This window comes from Coregonus lavaretus, assembly GCF_964263955.1.
Source record: "Coregonus lavaretus genome assembly, chromosome: 1".
In the NCBI taxonomy this organism is placed as follows: domain Eukaryota; kingdom Metazoa; phylum Chordata; class Actinopteri; order Salmoniformes; family Salmonidae; genus Coregonus; species Coregonus lavaretus.
This window is the reverse complement of record NC_139988.1, coordinates 37,324,209-37,347,637: the sequence shown is the minus strand read 5'-3', so window position 1 is coordinate 37,347,637 and position 23,429 is coordinate 37,324,209. Positions and strand designations below refer to the sequence as shown.

The following is a 23,429-nucleotide window of genomic DNA, read 5'->3' as shown; positions in this document are numbered from 1 at the left end:
GTGTGCGCTAGGCATCTCTCTCCAGCTCTCTCCAGGTTGTTGTGCTGCTTGGCTGGCCTGCTGCTGCCTGTGCACGAGCTGAGCGCCTGCTGCTGACGTCACTCACGATGCACTTTTGCAGCCAGGCACGTGTGTTGTGACTGAGTGTGTGACAGAGAAAATCGTTTTTTTTGTGTAATTTAGATGGAAAATGCGTGCACTTTAGCGTTTGAGTCACTTTTCAAAAGTTGCTAAAAGTTCCAAATAAATGTTTAAAAGTAGCTAAATCTGTTGCTAGGTGCTGTTTGTAAAAAAAGTTGCCAGGGTAGTCTGAAAAGTTGCTAAATCTAGCAACAAAATTGCTAAGTTGGCATCACTGATTGTATCATATGATAAAGAGCATGAAATGATATAGCAGCAACCTCTTGTGAATTGTTTTATTTGAAGTGTCACTTCTTTCAATTGTTAGCCTCACGAGACCTCTGACCTATATATGCAGCTTGGTGGTTTTATCTTCCAGTTCCTTCCACAGTACCTTAACTCATATGTCACTCAAGTAAATCAAGTTACAAAACAGGATAGTTGGTTACATGCTGGCACCCACACCTGTCACATAAAATGTAATGATGTTAGGGAATACTTTCTGTGAAGAAAACTATACAGTATGTTATGAATACACTCACTTGAAATACCTAATCCATTGTGAAATCTTCTGAGTGACGTAGTATCAATTATAATATATCCCCTATGAGTTGCCAGTTTAGTATGTTTACGTAGGCAATTGCATCAAAGCACAGGAAGAATTCCAGAGGATGTTTATGGCTGAAGGCATTATTGCTTAAGAATTTCAGCTATCTGCTGTTGATTGTTACTAAAATGGAGGTCTATGTCATGGAAATGTGTACCAAAAAAAAAAAAGGTTTCCTTGCGTCATGCCAGCACGCAAACAGTTTCAACCACCAACCAACCACCACTTGACAGCTCAAGACAGCTCATTATAGGAGGGAAGAAACTCATGTCTTATGTTTCCGTTTACTGAGAAGACGCAGAAATAGGAAGCTAACCAATACAGGTTTTCTTATTTACAGATTTGTTTTTGGTTAATTTTGTTTTGTTAGCAGTGTGGAACTGGGATTGTGCAAATTTACTCTGTATGAAGAGTAATAAAGGGACTGTACAGATGTAGGATCTTAATTTGACACCCTGTTGTTGCAGGAAATTTCCTGCACAGCAGGAAATGCAAACTTGTAGTGTGTTTGAGGTTTAAAACGGCTTCTTAAATTTGTAATTTCCGCTTAAAAATCTGCATAAATTAGAATCCACACAATAATTCACATTTCCAGTTGCTGCAGGATTATGTTCCTGCTGTGAGAAAGTGGTCAAATTAAAATATCCTATATCTGTATGTACGTGTATGTGTGTGTGTGAATGCTTAAAGGTAGCTTCAGGGGAGAGGTGTACAGACAGATGCAAGGTAAGCGTTAAAAAGCGTGTTTCTCCAGATGGACACATCTGTCCTCCAGATTCCGCAGTTTAATAACAATCTCGTACCACTCCGGCCCGATAACAAGCACAACAGCGCCCATTACTCCTCAAAATGAAACCACGTTTCGACATTTCTATGTTAGGATTTTTCCATTGCAATTCCTCGAAAGGGAAAGATTGAAAAAGTTATTTTAGTTTGCCTCAAAGGGTTGAAACAACCTGGAAAACAACTTGTTCAAGGGTGTTAGACTAGAATATTACATTTGAACAAAAGGTTGCTTAGAAAAGTTCACCCTAGTTACCATTGCAAGGTATGACCCCATCTCTAATAGTAACTCTTATATTAGTCTTAAGGTGGTGTTAGGAGTTGACATATCCCTGGTAGTTATTTTCCTCCTGACCTCACACTCCCTGCCCTCGCACCTCTCTGATTCATAAGGGTTGGGTTAAATGCGGAAGACACATTTCGGTTGAATGCATTCAGTTGTGCAACTGACTAGGTATCCCCTTTCCCTTTCCTTCTCTTGTCTCTCTTATAGCACGAGGTCATTGCTGTGTCAGAGAAGGTGATTGTTCGGTTGGAGGACCTGGTGAAGTGGACAGTCCCAGAGTTTTCGGAATGGTCCCACGGGCTGCGGGCAGCGCCTCTGAAGCCCTCTGTCCTGAGGGAGCTGGGCACCAACGGGCACAGAGAGGCACTCCACAGATACAGGGAGAGCACCTTCACCAGCGGCCTCAACTTCAGAGATATCCAAAGGGAGAGGTCTCAACTGGGTGAGGACAACAGATTTCCTGTCTTTTAAGCTATTTTGTTTGGCTGTCGATCTGTAGTTTGAACAAGCACTAGAATTCTGAGTTAGGATTTACATAATCTATACATGGAATTATAACTGTGTTATTAATTATAAACATCTTATAGATGGAGGCTTTGTATAAATAGTTACCAGTTTGGATTAAACATCACTGTAAGAACCACAAATGCACTATAACACATTTATGACCAATTCAAAATGGTTTCATTATGCATTTATTTTTGCTCATGTTACATAATTGTACAGTTATAATTGCATTTACATTCCTGTATAATTGCCTCAGACCTCTGGCATCCTTCATTTGTATCACTGATGTGTCATTGAGGTATTTGATAGCTGCATTGTGGCAGTGGCGAACCGTGGCTATTGGACCTAGGTCTTTAGTGGGGGAAAAAAATCTTCCAACACGTTGTACCAAACTCAAAAATCAAGAAAAATAACAGAAACATAGCATCAATTAATGCGCCCAACTGAATCAAACAGGCCTAAGGCTGAGCCACGCTTTGGGCTGCCATGCACACAGAGGCAGCACCCGCATGGACAATGCTACCAGCAACAACAACCACACTGCTTACACAACCTATGCCATCACTGTCACATTACATCACGTGGTCCTCTGTAGCTCAGCTGGTAGAGCACGGCGCTTGTAACGCCAAGGTAGTGGGTTCGATCCCCGGGACCACCCATACACAAAAATGTATGCATGCATGACTGTAAGTCGCTTTGGATAAAAGCGTCTGCTAAATGGCATATTTATTTATTATCACCAAAAGCGAAAACAGTGACACGTCAAAGGATGTGAGTTTGACAGGCTTGTGATGCTGAAGGACAGCGACTGTAATATGCAGCGTGCACCATGGAATGTTTCCCAATTGATATATACAACTATTACTTCCCATTGTAAACACCTTTTTCACGTTCAGCACACAAAATCTAAAGTTTAAATGCAACAATGTTTCACACACAAGTTGTTATCAAAGAGATATCTAACAACAGCAAGCGAGCAGCAAAAAAAACACAGTTCCACTCACCAGATGATGATCATTTGAAACTTAACTTCTTGTTGAAAGTTCATTTTGAAAAAGGCGAAGCTAACAAATTAGCAACAACATCCTCTTCGATAACACCTGCTGCAGCCGCTGTACACAAGCCTACAACAAAAGCTAGCTAGTTAGACCCTGGTCAAACTACTGCTCGCTACTGGGCAATGACCTGTCGGCATTCGAGAAGGTGGAAGTTTCCATAAGTTTTAGCAGAAAACAGCCCCACCCATTACAAATCAAAATGTGATTGGTTGATTCCACTATCACTCCAATATTCTGCCCTAATATAGTTGAATGGCAGATGCCATCTATTTACACTCATTGATAAAAGGGTTCCAAAATGGTTCTTCGGTTGTCCCCATAAGATAACCCTTTTGGGTTCCATGTAGAACCCTCTGTGGAAAGGGTGTTACATGGAACCCAAAAGGGTTCTAGCTGGAACCAAAAGGATTCTACCTAGAACCAAAAAGGGTTCTTCAAAGGTTTCTCCTGTGGGGACAGCCGAAGAAGCCTTTTAGGTTCTAGATAGAAGCTACACTCTTAGTAAAAAAGGTGCTGAGGGCCCAGCCAGTGGCTGACTTAGCTAGCTAGATTTATCTCCCCAGAGACCACCAAAGAAAAATCCTGATTGGATATTTTTTTCTCTTCAGTGTTAACCCTTTCCTTTCCAACACAAACTGAAGAGATTGAAGTGATTGTATAATTTCAGCCAGTAGTTTTGAAAGTCGTGCTCACGAGCCAAAACAGGTCCCCGTTTTTTGTGCACTACGTCATCCAATTGTGTACTATGTCATCCATTTCGTGTGATATATGTTACGTCCTGCAAAAAAAATGTTATATATGTTTTTGCAATTCATATGATATGTTACGAATCCAATTTGTACAATATGTTAGGGATTTGTTGTGCATAGCCTTTTCCACTGACGGCCCCTGTCATCCAGTATTGATAAGCGCCTGAATTGGCACATATTGGCTGAAGAGTAACATGCTACACATGATGTCAGAGCTCAGGTTCGTTCTCCGTTTCACAGCGCTGTATTGGTTTTTACTGAAAGCTGTTATAAACTTGAGCAACGCGCGCGACTTCAATATGCCCCATCCCTCCCGCTAATTGGGCTACTTTTGCACATTTGTTGTTGTCTGAGTAATGGAAATGCTGTAAATCAAGAGTCGGTGTTCTGAAAGATGAAACGTTGACGATTATAATAAATACCGCTTTGATGTCATACAAGCAAGCCAAACACCTGTGAGTCCAAATGTGCGCTTCACATTTCCATATTTGAAAACTCATGTCAGTTACAGTATCAACTTTTATGATCACTATGTTTGATCCACAGTTACAAGGATGACATGCGTTATACCCTGAGTTGTCCTGAACAGAATGAGCCTATGTTTGTCGTATTGTGAAGAAAATTTGCTACAGAACACGTACTTGAATGCACTCATGACTCCATTTTATGCGCACCAAAATTACAATCTGTTTGTCTGAAGTACCTTGTGAATGTCTCCCACTGTAAGATCATATTTTATAACTTAGCTAGCCATGTTGGCAATAGAATAAGCTTTCAAATGATGACAACCTTACCCAGATTGTGATTTATAATGTTTTTGGATTGTGTAAACAACAACAGTAATTGTACGATGGTGGGGGCTGTGTTCCAAACAAAAAACTACAAGTGTGCTTGCCTCAGTTCCTCAACGAAAAAGTACCTTATAGTTGAAGGCTCTTTCCTTGAGTCATAAAAGTGCATTGAAATTACTTAGGAACTGTGCACAGTTTGGAGAGGTGTGTGGCCACTTGGAGACACCAGTTAGACCTTTCACTCAAACCCTTGTAATTGTTTTTTCTTATCTTGCACCTACTCCAAAATGTAAATTCATGTTCTTATTATGTTACTGAATGTACCCAGAGTATTCTCGGATTTAATTGTTGACAAATGCTGTGAAAGGTAGAGTAAATGTCAAATGCACATAAAAGCAACAGTGTAATGTTTGGATTCAGTCTTGTGTCAGGTGAACTGTTGTGTCCTCACCTTTCAATTGCTACCATGGTCATGCATATGCTTTTTATAGTTATTTTATTAGAAACATTTCAAACTATCCATATAGGCCAAATTCCAAGAGTGTAATGGGTTTTAATTAAGATCCCGGACTGCATATTTAAATCAGAATATCATTAAAATATTATTGAAAAGATGAAATAGAAAGGAAAAGGACAATTATTTCATAAATCCTTAGGCCTTCTCTTAAGGCATAGAAGGCCCTCACGGCTCCCCACTGCTCATTGTGGTATTTTACTGCTGCATTGAACAGAACATGAATCACAAGATATAAAGGGGGCTGATGAGTCATGCTAATCGTTGCAGATATAAAACATTTGTTTGGTTTATTTAGAAGAGGGACCTAACATTCCCTTTGAATAATTTTTTGTTTTTACCGCTTCAGACGATAGTGAAGCAGCAGAATTGTCATATAATGTTAATGATACATTCAGCATTCTCTAACTCCAATTTCATATTTTTCTATTTTGGTTTTTCTTTTTATTCGTAGTTAACAGAATCCTTCCTGTCTTCATTTAGAAATCTCCCATTGAATTCAATACAAGTAGAAGGTCTAGTCACACATAGTTGTATCAATTTGGGATTGGGCCCAACATAATCACCATATTCCTGTCTCTTTCTAGAGATACTGCTGTAATGTTTTTCAATAAATAAATGTTCCAGTACCAAAAAACATTCGACTAGAGAATGACTGAAAGAAGAAACAACATAGACAAAGAAAATGGAGAAAAGGCACTTCAGAATGAGCTATTGATGGTTGTTATTGTTTTGGGTGTTGTGTATGATGCACATATCCTCCAGTAGCTGAAGAGCTTGCTTGTTTTTGCCTTTGAGTGTTGCATTGCCCTTGAATACACTCTATATCATTACATTCTCATACAGAAAGTGGATTGGAGAATCAATAATGGCCGCTTTGTCGTTCTACTACATGAGGAATCAATAGTGTGTGCCTGTGTGTGTGTGTGTGTGTGTGTGTGTGTGTGTGTGTGTGTGTGTGTGTGTGTGTGTGTGTGTGTGTGTGTGTGTGTGTGTGTGTGCCAGTGCTTCTCTATATGTGTGTTTTGGTGATTGTGTAATAGGAATAGCAGAAAATATCGGAGGGACAAAAAAAGCTGTATTGATTTATTTTTATTTTATGTCAGTCTCGTCACCTTCTAATATTGTCTGTGTCTGTGTGATGCTAATGAGCGATGTAGCCATTAATGACTCCATCAGGCTGTGTAAATGCACTTGTCCCTCCAGTGGAGTCTCTCCCTGGCTGCCTGCTGAATGTACCGGGTCAGCAAAACTCCCCTGGCAGGGCACCAGCAGCCCTAGCCCTGTGGCATGTGTTCCTTCGCTTGCCTGCCATTGTCTCTCTAATGATAAGAGAGGAATCATTCAACAAGGGCATGCTATTCCAGTGAGCTGCAGTTTGGATAGCAACATGGCTGTGATGAGTTGATGATTTTAAATGAAATATGACTCAAAAAGAGATATTGCAAGCATTCCTCAAGTGTCCTGCTGCTGTCTTTGTAGGTTTTGTTAAAGCTTCTGAATCATTATTTGATATTTTTTTGAAATTATTATTTGTAACTCAATGAGTTTCTTATTGTTGGATAGAGCTTTTCTGCTTTCTCAGTTATATTCAAAACATGAATGATCTACAGTATATATCAGAGCCATTTATTCATTAAAATAACAGGATACGGCCCGAGATTGCATAGAAATCAATTTTGCGCTAAATAGTAATACACTGTTCTATTGTTAGAGGGAAACATTTTTTATGCGAGTGCATCCTAATATTTCCTGGCAGACAGCCAATGAGAAGTACAGCCCATGGAAAGCTTAAATAATGCTCTCTACAAATGTGTCATGAATAGCAGAATCACAGTGCTATTGCTCTTTATGTGAATTATATGATGTGATATTATAGCAACTAAGCTACATGCTCTGTTCACAAAGGATATGAAAACAGAGGTCTCCACTGTAATTAATTTGAACAACAGTGCCCTTGCCTTGCCTGCTAGCTAGAGCGCCGCATCGACCACAGTGATTTTTAACAGTGTGAAGCGAGAGTGGAGATTGCTGTCATAATTCAAGTGCCAACTTGAGGAAGAATTAACTGTTTTCAAGGCTCTCCACATACTAAATGGTCAGGGTTAAGAGCAAAATTACACTTATCTGGACCTGCAGCTGTAAAGAGACCAATTCCACCATGCAGCCTTTGCAGGGAAAGTTTACATTCATGTCCATCCATCCCCAAGAGAACTGTCCCAATTTTGGGCCTGTCAAAATTGGTTTCTTCTTGTTCTATTCCAGTGGACTGGACAGGAGACTGATAGATGTTGTGTAATACAGTGAGGAATAAAGAGATTGTACAAATGTAATCTGGTGTTAAACGGAGCACCTGTGTTCTATGTGACAAAGATGTAATTTCTGGGGAAGATATAGGAGCAACCTCAATGTGTTGTTACAAGAATAATATGATATGAGATCTCTACCAAACAGCACATCTGGCTAAATACATATGGCTTAAGATGTTTGTTTTTATATATGTTTTTACATTAGAGCTTTTTACATGTAGTATATTACTGTGACATCAATATCTGCATCTAGCCATCTACTGTATGTTCCCACAATTAAGAAACGCCCCGATGTTGAGGAAGGAAATTAGGGTTGAGAGAGAGAGACAGAGAAGAGAGAGTGAGAAGAAAGAGAGAACATGTGTGGATCATTTGGGTCATGATTCATCCTTCACAACTGCAGCTCCTTCACCCAGCAAGACTTGTGCTGTGACATGATGACAGGGATTGTGCTAGGTCACATTTTTGACTCTCTCTCTACCCCCCCTCTCTTACTTCTCACCTCGCTGGAGGTCTATGATGAAATTATTTACAGGAAGAATATTCAACCATGCTGCTTTCTAGTTAACAACATGTACATTCCTACTAGAATAAACATTTTATTTTTCACAGGTGCTCCATATAAATATAATTAATCCAGTGCATGAAGCATTATACATTATTTATGTCTATCCAGATTCTGCCACTGGCAATCTTCAGAAAATGTTTCAGTTTGAATATATTGAATTGATACAGTCTATAGATTATAACCTTCGCATTATCGTTCAGAGTTCAGCAGAATGATAAGAGAATAGAAACCAGATTTCTTTCTCTAGGTTGAATTATCCCAGTAATAAACATATGATTGTAGTTTATGTAGCTTTTCTATTATACTGTGGGAGGAAACAGACCATGACAAATATATTGTGATCCTATAGACAAAGGCATGGATTTGAAATCAAAGGATGTCTTGTTGTAAAGCATATTCTTCATTCAACTGTGTATTAATCAGATAGCTGCCATACGCTCCCTTTGTCATCTTCTCTCCCCTATGCAATTTCCTCAAACGAATTCTTGAACTATCCAAAGCTTTTGAAGTAATTCAATGGAGTGTTCTATTGATTGTGCGACTCTGATAGCAGTGGGTTTTGGTTTATGGGCATGTCCTTTTCATTATATTCAGACCTGTTGGAGAGAGAATCACAAGCTGTTTTTCCCTCACTGATCTGCTCATATCATTAATTCCCTTATGACTGAAGTTTGGCCGGAAGCCAAATAATTCTAAATCTGTAAGCAGTAAATTGTGTGGTGGGGTGGAAAAATCTATTAGATGTGGGGAGTGTTTGAGCATGCCTCGAATTTGAATGGCCAGAAAAACACATCCTAGCAGGCATGTGCTTTGTAATCAAATTTGGATTCCGATGGCAAAACCGGTTTATTAATTTCATTTTCTTTCAAAATGTCAGATAATGTTTGTGTAATTTCAAGCTGTTTTTCACCTGTGTGCTCCAGGGGGTGAGATGCTTTGCTGGTGGACTGTTAAACAATGGGAACCCAGTGGTGATCTCACAGAGGAAATGAAGGGTTTTGTCTGTCCATTAACCAGCTCTGAAACAACAGACCTGTTATTGATGTGACCTCTCCTATAACATGAAAGGCATCCCAAACAGCTAGATACATAGGGGGAGCATTACTCCACTCAAAGGTTCCCTAATCAAGTTATCTTTATTGGATTCGTTTCATTAAAGTTGAGCAGAAAAAGACAGTAAAAATAGACATCATCATGCTTACATGCATGCATAGACACACGCATACACAGAACCAAACACACACGCACACACCACATCTCTTAAAGCCATCATAGTGACATTATTAATTTCAACCTGAAGGCATTCACTTTGTTTGCGAATATACAATGTGGCTTTTATTATATAGTTTGCCAAGGCTCGTAGAGTCAGTATGCCTTACCCTTTAGTATTATTGCCAGCCCATCATCCCACCATAATATCCTTGAATATTTCATGAGAACATATATTAGTCCATCTGTGTTATGAATGCATTTCAAGCTGCTCCAGTTGCAGTCTTTTTGTGCACATTACAGTTAAACGCTGGAATTCAATCAGATCTGCACTGCGGGAAACCCACACTGCAAAAACAGCTTTGCCATTCATATTCACTGCACAGGAACAAAGCAATTTTTGTCAGTGGGGGGTTGTTAGTGCTGTCAAACTCAGGGTCAATGATTGCCTTCCCACTGACATTGTTTAAGAAAAGTTGCAGTATTCGTAAATCATATTGAATAATGTGCATATTTAAAGATAGACTCAGCAAAATGACGTTGCCACGAGCAATACCGCAGATATTGCGATGAGCGAGATGCAATACTTCGCTCTCACACAGTCACACACAGTATCTGTGCGTGCACACGTTCGCTTCACGTTGTTAGAGCGTGGTAGGTACAGGACCAAAACCGCTAAGAAGTTTAGCCTTGTGCTTCAACGTTCTTAGATGTTGCGGAAATTGACCCAGTATTCTGTTTACTTTGTGCACCTGAGTCTACCTTTAAAATGTTACGGTTAGTTTACCCATACAAAGTGTTACATTTGGGAAGTACCTTTGGACAGTTTGAGCAATGTTTTGTTGTTTCTTAAAAAGTGTGATACTTTTCACAGGTAGAACAAAGAAAGACATAGGCCTAGTTCATAGACTTAGTAATTCATAGACTCTTTTCCATGCTGTTGTCCTGGCAGTTATTTCATTTCCGTCTTTTGTTCATTAGCCCTGTTACTCTCCACCATTTACCCCAATTATTGTTGTGAAAACTAATTAAAAAGGAGAGTGAACAGTTTATTTTAGGCATACATCATGGATTTTTGGAGGCAGTTTATGGCAATCTTATTTTTACACAACAATATGAATATTTGTATATCTAACTGTTCAAGGTTTTACATTTTGAGGACAAAAAAACAACATTATTTCATCAATATGGCACTAATGTCATTATTCCGTTATTAGAAATATATGTTTCAGTAGTTGTTCTTACATTAATCCATGTAAATTGTTAATTGTACTGGATGTAATTATTTAATTAGTTCCAGTTGGCTTAGCCTATCTACTGTTTATTTTAAGCTTCCCTGTACAGATCTGCTAATATGAGAGGTTCTTACATAATGACAGGAATTCACAATGGGCTCTGTTGAGTGACTGCCCCCTCTTCTCTCATTAAAGTCCTTAGAATGGGAAACATGCATGTCCTCAATAGTCTGTAGTTCACTCCCCTTTCCTTTCTGTCTTTAACTGAAACATTAAATCATGTTCCTTTTTATACTCTGTATGCCCTCAGTGATCTGCCATGATTTACAATGGGGGGCTTTGAGGAAATATACACAGCAAGTTTCATCAGGAATGACATGTAATTCCCTCTGACCCAATTCCCAATCTTGGCTCAAATGGGAACTCTGTGTCCCATTAAGGGTATATTTAAAGGAAAACTCACATCAATTATATTCTAGAATACACAGAAAATGTACAGGCCAGGAACTCAGTCACGATCGTTATGATCCAAGATAACAGCTGCTCAGTTGAGTTTGTGTCGAACAACGCCACGTGACAAATGGAAAGGCCGGCCCATCAGAAGAGATAGTATATCATCACCTGGGAGAAAAAGCCTTTAGACTTAGAAATAGTGGAATTAAATGCCTCAGATTTTCCCTGACCTTCTTTTCATCCTCAGAACCAGTCATTTACACTGATAATCTCTTTTGGGCAAGGTTTTCTATGTAACAGCCTGGCCACTGTTAATAATTTGTAACTGAGGAGTAGTGCTACACTGCAGTATCTGGATTGGGAAAGGCAAACAGAGCCATTAATCTCACTGGATGAATAAAACAAAGACTAAGGTACGCTGTTGGGGCCTGTTTACCACGGACAAAAGATATTGACTGTCAGTTCGGTAAAATCTCTGTTTCTGCTTGTCTAAGTCGACTTTCTTGTTCCTACCAATAGTACCTTTCTGGTATAGGCAATTACCGGTCTTATGTTTGGAGTATGGTTGTGGTGATGCAGGGTTGAAGCTATAATTTGGTTCAGGCATAAAATACCTCTGGAACATTGGGATGCTGCCTTGTTTGTAACAGCCATAGTCTTTGATAGTCAAAGGAACCAATTTGGCGCAAGGAGCTCTGAATAATTTCATCATGTATTACAGAGCCTATTAAATGCAAACTTTTCAATCTAGCAATCAATAACGCAGACAGCTTACACTGGCCCCATGCCAACGACATTAGAGCTGCTAGCGCTTGTTGCTAGGGAGCAGAGCCCGCTTAGGGGAAGGAATGTTTAATGTAATAGAATCACATAAATCAACTCAGGGAAAGTGCTGCGTTCTTTTTCTAAACCATATGAAATAGGAGTATGTTTTTAAAAATGTCGTTTAAGAACAGTGTGTAGAGTAATTGTGCTGTTTTTTTATTCTTCTGTATGCATATAGCTGGCCTAAATTATTGCGCAGCACACTTGAATAAATGGAGGTGAACATTTATTTTTGTCTCAGGAGGACACCCTCCCCCTCTCCACTCCTTAAAAAAATCTAGAACAGAAAGAGGCACTTTAGTGCTGTTAGATAATTAAGAACAGGAACCAACTTGCAGAGAGAGCAGCCCTCTGCTGCCCTTCATACCATTTCAATAGAACATTTCCTCTGGGTGTTTGTGGCCTTTTGTGAGAATACCATTCGCTTTGAAGGCTTTATGGACATGCCTTGTGAATATAACAGGGACTAATAGTTCTCTTAGGGCTGATCTAAACCGGGAAATGTTTTGCTGCAGCTGATATTATTGGTTGCTGTGAAGAGGCGAGTCAATACTTGAGTGTAATGCAGCAGTGGTGATTGGAGCCCATTGAATCAAGCTAGTTGTTACTGAAATATTATTGTCTTTTTGCATTCCGTCCAATATTTATTACTGGCAGATGCCATGCTTTTTTGGTTCAATAAAAACAAACAGCTTGAGAGCCAGCATGCATATAGCTCTCTGTCTCACGTCCTTCATACGAAAAGTGTATATACTGCAGGAAAGAAAGGAGGATGAATCCGATATGTGTTATACATTATGAAAGGAGTCTTTGGTAAATGGAAACAAGGCAACCTCTGAAATCAATACAGAGCTGAACAGCAAAAAGGTAGTGGATGGAGAGAGAATACAAAATAGTCTCCTTCTCCAGTTTCCCTCATTTATTCTCTACTTTGAAAAGCTTTACATGTTGTTTTGATATCTGTGGGGTACCTACTGTAAGAACAGATATCAATGTGACGTTATTGGCTCATACATTTATTACCTCTCGCAAACCCCATCACATATAGCTCCAGTAAATTCCTTGGCTGGTTAGATAATGTGGAAATGTTGACAACAGCAAATTTCAGCCGAGTGAGTGATTTAGGACTTAGCGACTGACAGATAGTATGAGAATAATGTATGTCCGCATTTTTGCCTCAGTGAACAGAACTTCAGTCACAGTCTTTTGAAAGATCTTGTCAGTTTTTTTGCCTGGTGAAATGATTTTAAGCTTGTTTGAAATGTAAGCCATACAGTTTACAAAAGCTATTTGGTTAATACATTGGGTTTTTCCTAGTTTTTTGGAGTCTGTGTTTGAAAATACATTTTCCTTTACTCTTCACCATGTAATCTCAATTTGAAGGAAACCCACAAGTAGGTTTGAAAGGGTTGCTATCATTGACCGGAGAAGTGAAAAGCAAAAATGCACTCATTGCCTATGGTTGTTCAAAGTAATGGTGATGCAGGAAGCAGCGGTATTATAAATAGTAGGCCTATATCCCAGATTCATCGACCTTGTCCTTGAGTTGCCTTGTAATTGAGTTCTGCACTTAGATTGCTTATGCAGGCACTATAATCCATCTACTGTATAGTTACAGTTGAATTGCATATTGTGTAATACACTCTTATATGTCCTCGGTTATGAATAGTAATGACCTGTCTTGAATGGTTGTGTTTATGCTGATGATACAGACACTGTGTTGTGTTTATTAGTTTTGAGATGGCTTGACGATGCATGAAAAAAAAAATCTGTTACATGGTAGTTTAATCATCACAGAAGTGCCTCTAGGTCCTACACAAAAGCTGTTTGTCAAAACCAGCTGCTTTAGTCGAAAGTAGTAAAGAGAGAGAGAGAGATCAATTACATCATGTCCCTTCTCTCCGGCTTTTAACTCTCTAGTGACAGAACTAAGGCCCCAGCCAATTAAAATTATTATGTAAAGATAACAATGTCCTTTATTTGGAAAGGTCAGACTTTATGAACAAAAGGACATAAAGTGTGTATACCATTACGCACATGCACCTTCTCTCAGACACACACACACGTACTTAGTCCTACTATACAGAAAATGCCCCATGGCTTCTTCCCCAGCAAGTTGAATCTAATCAAGAGAATGCTGGGAGGGCCCTCAGGAGATTGCCAGGTTCCAGGGTTGGCTAGTTCAAATAAAATCCTTGACATTTGGAAACAAACCAAGTGCCACCAAGCAGTAATTGCATGCGACCACAGAAACACACATCTGTGGTGTTTGTGTTTGAGGAGGGGGCTTTCAATCCCTTCCTTTTGAAGTATTAGTCATGTGTAGTTAACTGGCTCTGTTGTCTGTGAAGGGCGGCTGTATTGGACTATGGTACCAAATAGGGCTGGGCTGTGGACTCCAAATAGGAGCAAATGGTGTCAAATGGAGGTGTGCCACCTGGCCCTGTCCAATAGAAATGTTTGTAGGACTACTCAGATCATATTTCATATCAATAATTATCATCGACAATGTCAACGATATTGATAATTATGATATTTATTATTATTAATATCACCCAAAACCTAGTACATGTACAGTACCTCATATAATAATAATAATAATAATATGCCATTTAGCAGACGCTTTTATCCAAAGCGACTTACAGTCATGCGTGCATACATTTTTGTGTATGGGTGGTCCCGGGGATCGAACCCACTACCTTGGCGTTACAAGCGCCGTGCTCTACCAGCTGAGCTACAGAGGACCACATATAAAAAGCCCCATTGTTATGTTGTGGAATGTTTGAGTAGGTGCTGCTGCAGAATGCCTACATTCAACACCTCATTATGCATAACACCTCCGGCTGGATATTTGCCAAGTAATGCTACCCAGGGATTGTTCAACGAATTCTAATAGCTAAATATTCAGTCTATACATACTGTATGCAGAGTGAAAGAGAGAGAATAAGAGAAGTAGGGAGAGAGAAGGGAGGTTGAATGAGTGAGTGTTCCATTTCTTTATGATTTATCTTTCCTTTGCCCTGTTCTAGCAGTTTTGCCAACTCAACCTTACATTTCCGTAGATGTGTTGCAATGCATACATGGTGGATTTTTATGATTATATGGGCCAAGGGGTATATTTTATTATTTCACATCTAACAGGACACGGTTTGGGCTCAATACTAGTATATTTCACCACCATAGAGTACATTACCAGTCAAAAGTTTGGACACACCTACTCATGCAAGGGTTCTTCTTTATTTTTTACTATTTTTTACATTGTAGAATAATAGTGAAGACATCAAAACTATGAAATAACACTTATGGAATCATGTAGTAACCAAAAAAGTGATAAACAAATCAAAATATATTTAATATTTGAGATTCTTCAAATAGCCACCCTTTGCCTTGATGACAGCTTTACACACTCTTGGCATTTCAATTAACAGGTGTGCCTTAAGTTAATTTGTGGAATTTATTTCCTTAATGCGTTTGAGCCAATCAGTTGTGTTGTGACAAGGTAAGGGGGTATACAGAAGATATCCCTATTTGGTAGAAGACCAAGTCCATCATTATTTTAAGACATGAAGGTCAGTCAATACGGAACATTTCAAGAACTTTGAATGTTTCTTCAAGTGCTGTCGCAAAAACCATCAAGCACTATGATGAAACTGGCTCTCATGAGGACCACCACAGGAATGGATGACCCAGAGTTACCTCTGCTGCAGAGGATAAGTTCATTAGAGTTACCAGCCTCAGAAATTGCAGCCCAAATAAATGCTTCACAGAGTTCAAGTAAGACACATCTCAACATCAACTGTTCAGAGGGGACTGTGTGAATCAGGCCTTCATGGTTGAATTGCTGCAAAGAAACCACTACTAAAGGACACCAAAGAAGAAGAGACCTGCTTGGTCCAAGGAACACGAGCAATGGACATCAGACCGGTGGAAATGTGTCCTTTGGTCTGGAGTCCAAATTTGAGATTTTTGGTTCCAACCACCGTGTCTTTGTGAGACGTGGTGTGGGTGAACAGATGATCTCCGCATGTGTATTTCCCACCATAAAGCATGGAGGAGGAGGTGTTATGGTGTGGGGGTGCTTTGCTGGTGACACAGTCTGCGATTTATTTAGAATTCAAGGCACACTTAACTAGCATGGCTACCATAGCATTCTGCAGCGATACGCCATCGCATCTGGTTTGGCTTAGTGGGACTGTCATTTGTTTTTCAACAAGACAATGACCCATCACACCTCCAGGCTGTGTAAGGGCTATTTTACCAAGAAGGAGAGTGATGGAGTGCTGCATCAGATGACCTGGCCTCCAGAATCCCCCGACCTCAACCCAATAGAGATGGTTTGGGATGAGTCGGACCGCAGAGTGAAGGAAAAGCAGCCAACAAGTGCTCAGCATATGTGGGAACTCCTTCAAGACTGTTGGAAAAGCATTCCAGGTGAAGCTGGTTGAGAGAATGCCAAGAGTGTACAAAGCTGTCATCAAGGCAAAGGGTGGCTATTTGAATATAAAATATATTTTGATTTGTTTAACACTTTTTTGGTTACTACATGATTCCATATGTGTTATTTCATCGTTTTGATGTCTTCACAATTATTCTACAATGTAGAAAATAGTAAAAATAAAGAAACTGGTACTATATATGTTTTTTCCGGTCATAAATTGCATGATATACATAGCGAGATCAGCTGATAGATTTTAATGGATTGTCTGGGGTTTTCTCTAACAATGTTACCACATTTTCTACCTAAACTGCCTGTTTCTGAATGACAAGACTGCCTTAAGTGGCATTTCTTACATGCTTGTCTTCCTAAAATGAACAATCCTGGGAAAACTGCTGCTTGAATTTACGTGTAAGTTGCTTGTTAAAACCTGTCAATCTAGATGTGAAAATCTCTCAGTTGCCTTGACATTTGCTTGCCCTTTGCCTCTGCTATTATCAGTTCACGTCATACATAAAGTATTATTAATTCCCCTATCCAAGTGAAATGTGTCATTATCAGGGTGTGTGTATGGGTTTAAACTATATTTGTTTGAAACTAGGGCTAACTGTTTGTTTCTACATTTGTTTTGTTCCAGGCCAGGAAGATGACGGCAAGAAGGTGCTGGTGCTGAGCTACCCCCAGTACTGTCGTTACCGCTCGGTCCTGGCCCGGCTCAGAGAGCAGCCGTCGGCCCTGCTGACGGACCACACCGTGCTGGCTCTGGGCGGCATCGCCTCCCTACACGGCACCACACGCATCCTCTACTGCAGGGACACCTTCGAACACCCCACCCTGCTGCAGAACGAGAGCGTCTGTGAAGAGTTCGGTAAATCCCAAAGCGCTAGGGTGCAGGTAGTAACTGCTCTGTTTCAAAAGGTTTTCTCAAATTTTGCGCCGACGGAACACCACCCAGGGTGGGGTCACTTCTACTTTGATTCAAGTCACTTCAGGGGATGAATTGAAATTCAATTCATGATTTCAAAATTGCTCTATATGGACTTGAGATGATTCAATTCACTTCCTAAATTGACTGAATTGAAATTGAACTGACCCCAACCCTTCAAAACACACCAGACTGATGAGTATCATTGGTCCTTAAGATAGTATTTCTTTAAAAAAAAATGTGTTTCCACAAAGAGCACTGTTGTATAGCTTAACTCACAGTAATTGTGGAACTGGTCAAATGTTTTGGAGAGATTGTCAGTGTGGGTAATTATATTTTAAAAGAGAAGCGAGGAGGTGAGGGGAAACTGTTTTACACCTAGGAAAATACGGTATGAATAGCAAGCTCACATCCTGCTGCTGCTCATACTGTTGGCTCATAGTGCCAGCGCCGATTAGTGTTACACCACATTCAGGCACAAGTCTTTTTCACTCTGACTGAAATTCCTATATGTAAACACCACTTCTCTCAATACGCCACATTAATGTGTGTTTTATTCGTGTTAGGAAATATTAAATTCACCAATGATTAATCCAGATTTTTATTAGGTCAAGTGCCAGGGGCAGTGAATAATGGGCCGTTGTTAAAGCTAGAAATGTATTTATTTACTTTTATTTTACCTTTATTTAACTAGGCAAGTCAGTTAAGAACAAATTCTTATTTACAATGAGGGCCTACACTGGCCAAACCCGGACAACGCTGGGCCAATTGTGCGCCGCCCTATGGGACTCCCAATCACGGCCGGTTGTGATACAGCCTGGACTCGAACCAGGGGGTCTGTAGTGACGCCTCAAGCAATGAGATGCAGTGCCTTAGACCACTGCACCACTATTGTATTTATGCTTTTCCAATGCTAATCCTGACCTTTATCATTGGCCAAATCTTTTTCTAGGGGTTGCCCCTTTAACAGACGTTCTGTTGACAAACCGCCACCTCAGGGCGTATGGACATAATGTCATTTGTGTAACTGCAGAATTACTGGAACACTGCTGATAATTACAACTTTGCTATCTAGAGAGGGCCAATGAGTGACACTGTCATTTATATAAACTTGAAGGTTTATTTTGGTTTGGTTACTCAAGGGCCTAGTAATAGCAAGGCAGCTTGACATGTCAGACAACTTTCTTCCGATTTCTATATTCATGTAGCCTCATTTCTACCAAACGGAGAGGATATTGACAATGTGACTATCACATATTATTATCACATTTTCTTTGAAAATACTCTTCTGTACAACCGCACAGATATGACAGAACAAAAATGGTTAATTACATAACATAATCTAGAAAGAAAAGTTTGAAGTAATATTAGCGTTCCAAGGCTGTTCCTCTGAGAGATAGATAGATAGATAGATAGATAGATAGATAGATAGATAGATAGATAGATAGATAGATAGATAGATAGATAGATAGATAGATATATAGATAGATAGATAGATAGATAGATAGATAGATAGATAGATAGATAGATAGATAGATAGATAGATAGATAGATAGATATATAGATATATAGATAGATAGATAGATAGATAGATAGATAGATAGATAGATAGATAGATAGATAGATAGATAGATAGATAGATAGATAGATAGATAGATAGATAGAAGCAGTATGATTACCTTTGCTCTTTGGGAATCATACTAGAATTGTAATTATGTGAGAGAACATGTTATCGTGAGCATTAGTATAATTACCTGCCTGGCAACTGTGGATCCATGCTTTCAGAATATTGTGAGACATGTTATTCTTATTTTCCTGTGACAAAGTAATAATGTTGCTTACCCTCCCTGCCCCCACCTCTGAGAAACATAATACCCATTGCTTAAACAAACAGTGTTTTGAAAGCTGGTGAGGCACTCATGTTTGAGGTGAAACTACAGGCTCATTCCTTTGTTTAGTCTTTTATTCTAACTGCTATGTCTGGAAAGGAAATAGAATCAATATCTATTTGTGCAAAAATGGTTGTTATTGTTTGCCTGTTTGGGATGTTTCCACTCATATTTGGTTTTATGTTCATTAAAGAGGAGCATTTTCTGGAATCCATCTGAATTATTTTAGTAATCCTCGGGGGGGCGGGGGATTTATTGCTGGATATTAATGCTTACAAGATGCATAGATCCTAAAGAGATTCTATTTTTAACATATTGTGAAATGGAGGACACTCGCTCTGGAGTGTAAACTGTGTTAATGTTCCTGTAAAAGCACTGTAGCATGGCCAGGATGAGGCCAGAATGTAAACACACTGATAAAGGAATGATTTCCTTTGTGTGCTTGTGTCACTCCCCTCCACTGAATCCCAGTAAAGCTGGAGATTGCCTAAGACAGGCCCATTTTATCCTGCTAAACTGTTAACATGTGCTCCCAGATAGATTGGGAGAATTTCTGCTCTGAAACCTTTTTTCCAAGCTAAGATCAGGATATATAGCTGGCACTGTTTTTGTGTATTTGGGTAATCATAGAGCTTTCATTTTCTCATATACACTGAGTTTTTCCATAAGATGTTAGCAAGAACCTCACATTGGTATTGAACTAAAAGCATTTTCGGTCCATTGAATTAGCATGACTGTGTGGTGAAGCATAATATCCCATATTTTTCATCCTAATTAGAAACATACAGGACAAGCTGCCCAGATGCACATTATTTCAGGCCTTTAGTCTGTACAGAAAAAAGCCTGGAGAGATATCATTTATCTGGACAGAGCGAAGAGGGAGAGGACTTTCACAGGCTCTTGATGTGGCTTCATTCCTACACAACACATCTTATAGAGGTTGAGGAGTAGCATGCTGGAGCCTGGCGTCAAATCCATGAGTCATGAGTGATGATATTTTACCCCCTTGTAGTTTGTATTTTAAGTATGTTGTGAGGGGGCTCTTTTGTGCCTCATATTTGCAGGTAGGGGCATGTCGGTCTTTTTGAACATAGTTTATGAGTATCGTAAATAGCATCATTCTTACTTACACTACTCTCTCACATCCTCATTACAGTACAATGGAGGAAGGCCTCTGTGTTAGTCATCGAGGGAAATATCTCACTATTTCTCAGAGGAATAAATTGCCCTACAACCAGACAATAGGTAAAGTGGAAAAGCATGCCCTGACCTATTTGAAATTAATATGATTATTTATAATCACCATGCTGGAAGATTTTACATGACACAGTCGCAACGATAGCTCTTTGGTTAACTCAATCCCATCAAATGTAACTGGAGCGTAATCTATGAGAATAAATATGGTTTATTGATGTATGGGTGTGTTTATCCGTGCATTCATTTATTTATAGGTCACTGTGATTTCTCCCTTCCGGTAATGAATAGCATAAGTCTTGAGCTCCTCCACTGCTCGGTAGTTATATATGAAACAGATTGTTTGGTTATTTAAAACCCCAGACCCATTTAGTTTTTGTTTCACTCTGTCAATAGCAATAATCTGAAAACGTTTGAAGGTTAGCCCATTTTTTGCAAATTCCACATTACGTAATTTTGTCTGTTTTACATTCGCGCTCATGGAAAGACATGCCATATTTGGGACAGCCCCTCTGTGTGTTGTTAGGCTTGACTTTCATCCTGAAAATTATTTTTTTTCTCTTTAAACAATAGCTATTAAACGACACTGCCAACTCATAGGCACTAGGCAAATCTGAAACTGGACTTCATGTAAACTCTCCAGATATGTATTTTTAGTTCATGACACTATTAATATATCTGTTTTATAGTTTCTAATTATATATATTTGCTAATGGGACAGGGCAGAGGAGATGTATGGTGGTGGGATGGGGGCAGAACATTTGTATATTAAAATCACGCACTGTGACTGGATCTAAATGGAGTAGGGTGATGTTATCAAGATTTAGGTCAGAGTTCAGTGCAATCCTTACTCTTCTTGTCAGACTTGTTTTGGTTTAAAGCTGGCAGAGTTTAGAGAATGATGTGTGTTAATGAGTCCCAATGACACACTGCAAAGAGCATGAGTGTGTCATATGAAGAGGAAAGTGGACAGAAAGAATGAAAGGCAGAGAGGGAGAGGGAGAGATTTAGGTGCGCTTAAGTTACATTTTGATTAGCATATGCATGATTCTGAAAGAGTAAAGAAAACTTGTTAATCTCTACATTTAAATTAAATTGATTGTATTGTACATGTGGGAATGGTATAGAGGGAATTCAGTGCTTGAATGTACTTTTATATTAGTGTACATTAGTGTACACTCAAGCACAACAATTATGAGTTTGCACAGCACAAAGCATACACATTCACACCCTCAAACACACTCCATCCAATGAGAATGATATCATAATAAATGTATTTGAACAGTTTAATTGGCGCTTCCTGGAATCACTCCGTTTCACTTCATTTGATATGATGAAAGAGTAATGTTCCCTCCCAAAGGGTGCATACACAACACTGCATAAATAAAGCTGCAGTGGAAAATGACAGCAATAATAAACAAGGCAAATTCATGTGCACTTCTGCAAATTTTAGTTCAAATTGCTTTTTGTTTATTCGCTAATCATGTTAATTAGCAGATCTTGTTTTAAGTAAATTGAATATTAATTCTAGAAGGATGAACGAGCATGGTATTCAGTATAAGTAAAGTATCAGAGGGTTGTTGGGGAAGATGTGACATTTTCTCATTTAATTATATTTCCCAGAAAATAATCGATTTTCCATTGAATTTATGTGACCTATCCAGGATGGTGGCAGAATTTAATTTACCAATTATTGCGACAAACAAAAGGATAGAGGGTGTTGTGGTGGTAGTTGCATATTGAAATTTGAGCATTTTAAAATGGCTATTGCATTTATTTATTTCTGTTATTCAAATGACATTTGTTGTATTTGTCATTTCCATGTTAAGAGCATGGCATTGTGCAACTTGTTAGCTCACATAAACATAGGCAATTGGAAGCCATCTCATTACAGTATTCAGCTCTGAAAGGATAACAAGCCATCACATTATTTCACTACCTAAACTACCGACTGTGTCACTTACAGGCATACTACAGTAGACTACTTGTCACACTATATTTCTGAGCCCCTGCAGTAATAGTAAACCCCTTTGATGAGAGGAAGTAGTCATTGTCTCACATCAGATGGCGTCACACCTACGAGACTCTCGTTCCTCAACTGATCTGTCTTGTAGGATGTGGAACTCATCTCTAAAAATCAAGATTTTGCTCATCTGCCTAACACTAGTTCCTAATTCTGAAAACCACTCTGCTCTCCGTAGCTATGACGCACTGGCTACTACGGCAGACCATGCTCGATCGGCTGAGCAAACTTGCTCCAGCTAGCAGCCTAGTGCAAGCTTGTTTGAATGGCAATATGGTAGCTAGTTTGCCAGCTTGTTGATGAAGTTGTATGGCACCAAAGTTACAGGACTGTTCTCAGAAATCACATGTATCTGACTCTGACAGCTGGCACCGTGCCTTGCTACTTTGTAACATTTGGCGAACGCGAAAACGTCGCAAAGAGCAGTCAGCTGTGCTGTAGAACTCGGCGCAGTAATCACGGCAGAGCAGATATCATGAAAGCTAGTTTTTGCATTAGCTAGAACTTCACTACGCTAGCTAACTAGCTAGAGGGAGTATTCAGCATTGAGTGTGTGAACTGGCATTGTTAGCATTCCTGCCTTTCGTTTCATATGGATTGATTTGAGACTGGTTCAGCCAGCAAGCAGACACACTAGCTAGCTAACACGTTAGCTAGCAAATGTTCATGCACATTTTGAATTTCATACAGTGATGGAAAAGGACTAAATGTTCATACTTGAGTAAAAGTAAAGATACCTTAATAGAAAATTACTCAAGTAAAAGTGAAAGTCACCCAGTAAAATACTACTTGAGTAAAAGTCTAAAAGTATTTAGTTTTACATTTGCTTAAGTATCAAAAGTAAATGTAATTTCAAAAATATACTTAAGTATCAAAAGTACAGATAATTTCATTTTTTTGTATTTATCTTTTACAGATAGCCAGGGCCACACTCCAACACTCAGACATC

At 39.2% G+C, this 23,429-nt stretch overlaps 1 protein-coding gene across 1 annotated transcript in view; it reads left to right on the top strand.

Annotated features, from left to right (window-relative positions):
* LOC311130251 (AT-rich interactive domain-containing protein 5B-like) overlaps positions 1-23,429 on the top strand; it is a 77,611-nt gene that overhangs the window by 7,747 nt on the left and 46,435 nt on the right. The window contains exons 3-4 of the mRNA XM_084162955.1: positions 2,004-2,238; positions 17,087-17,317. Of these exons, the coding sequence (XP_084019081.1) occupies positions 2,004-2,238; positions 17,087-17,317 (466 nt within the window). The remainder of the gene's footprint in view (positions 1-2,003; positions 2,239-17,086; positions 17,318-23,429) is intronic.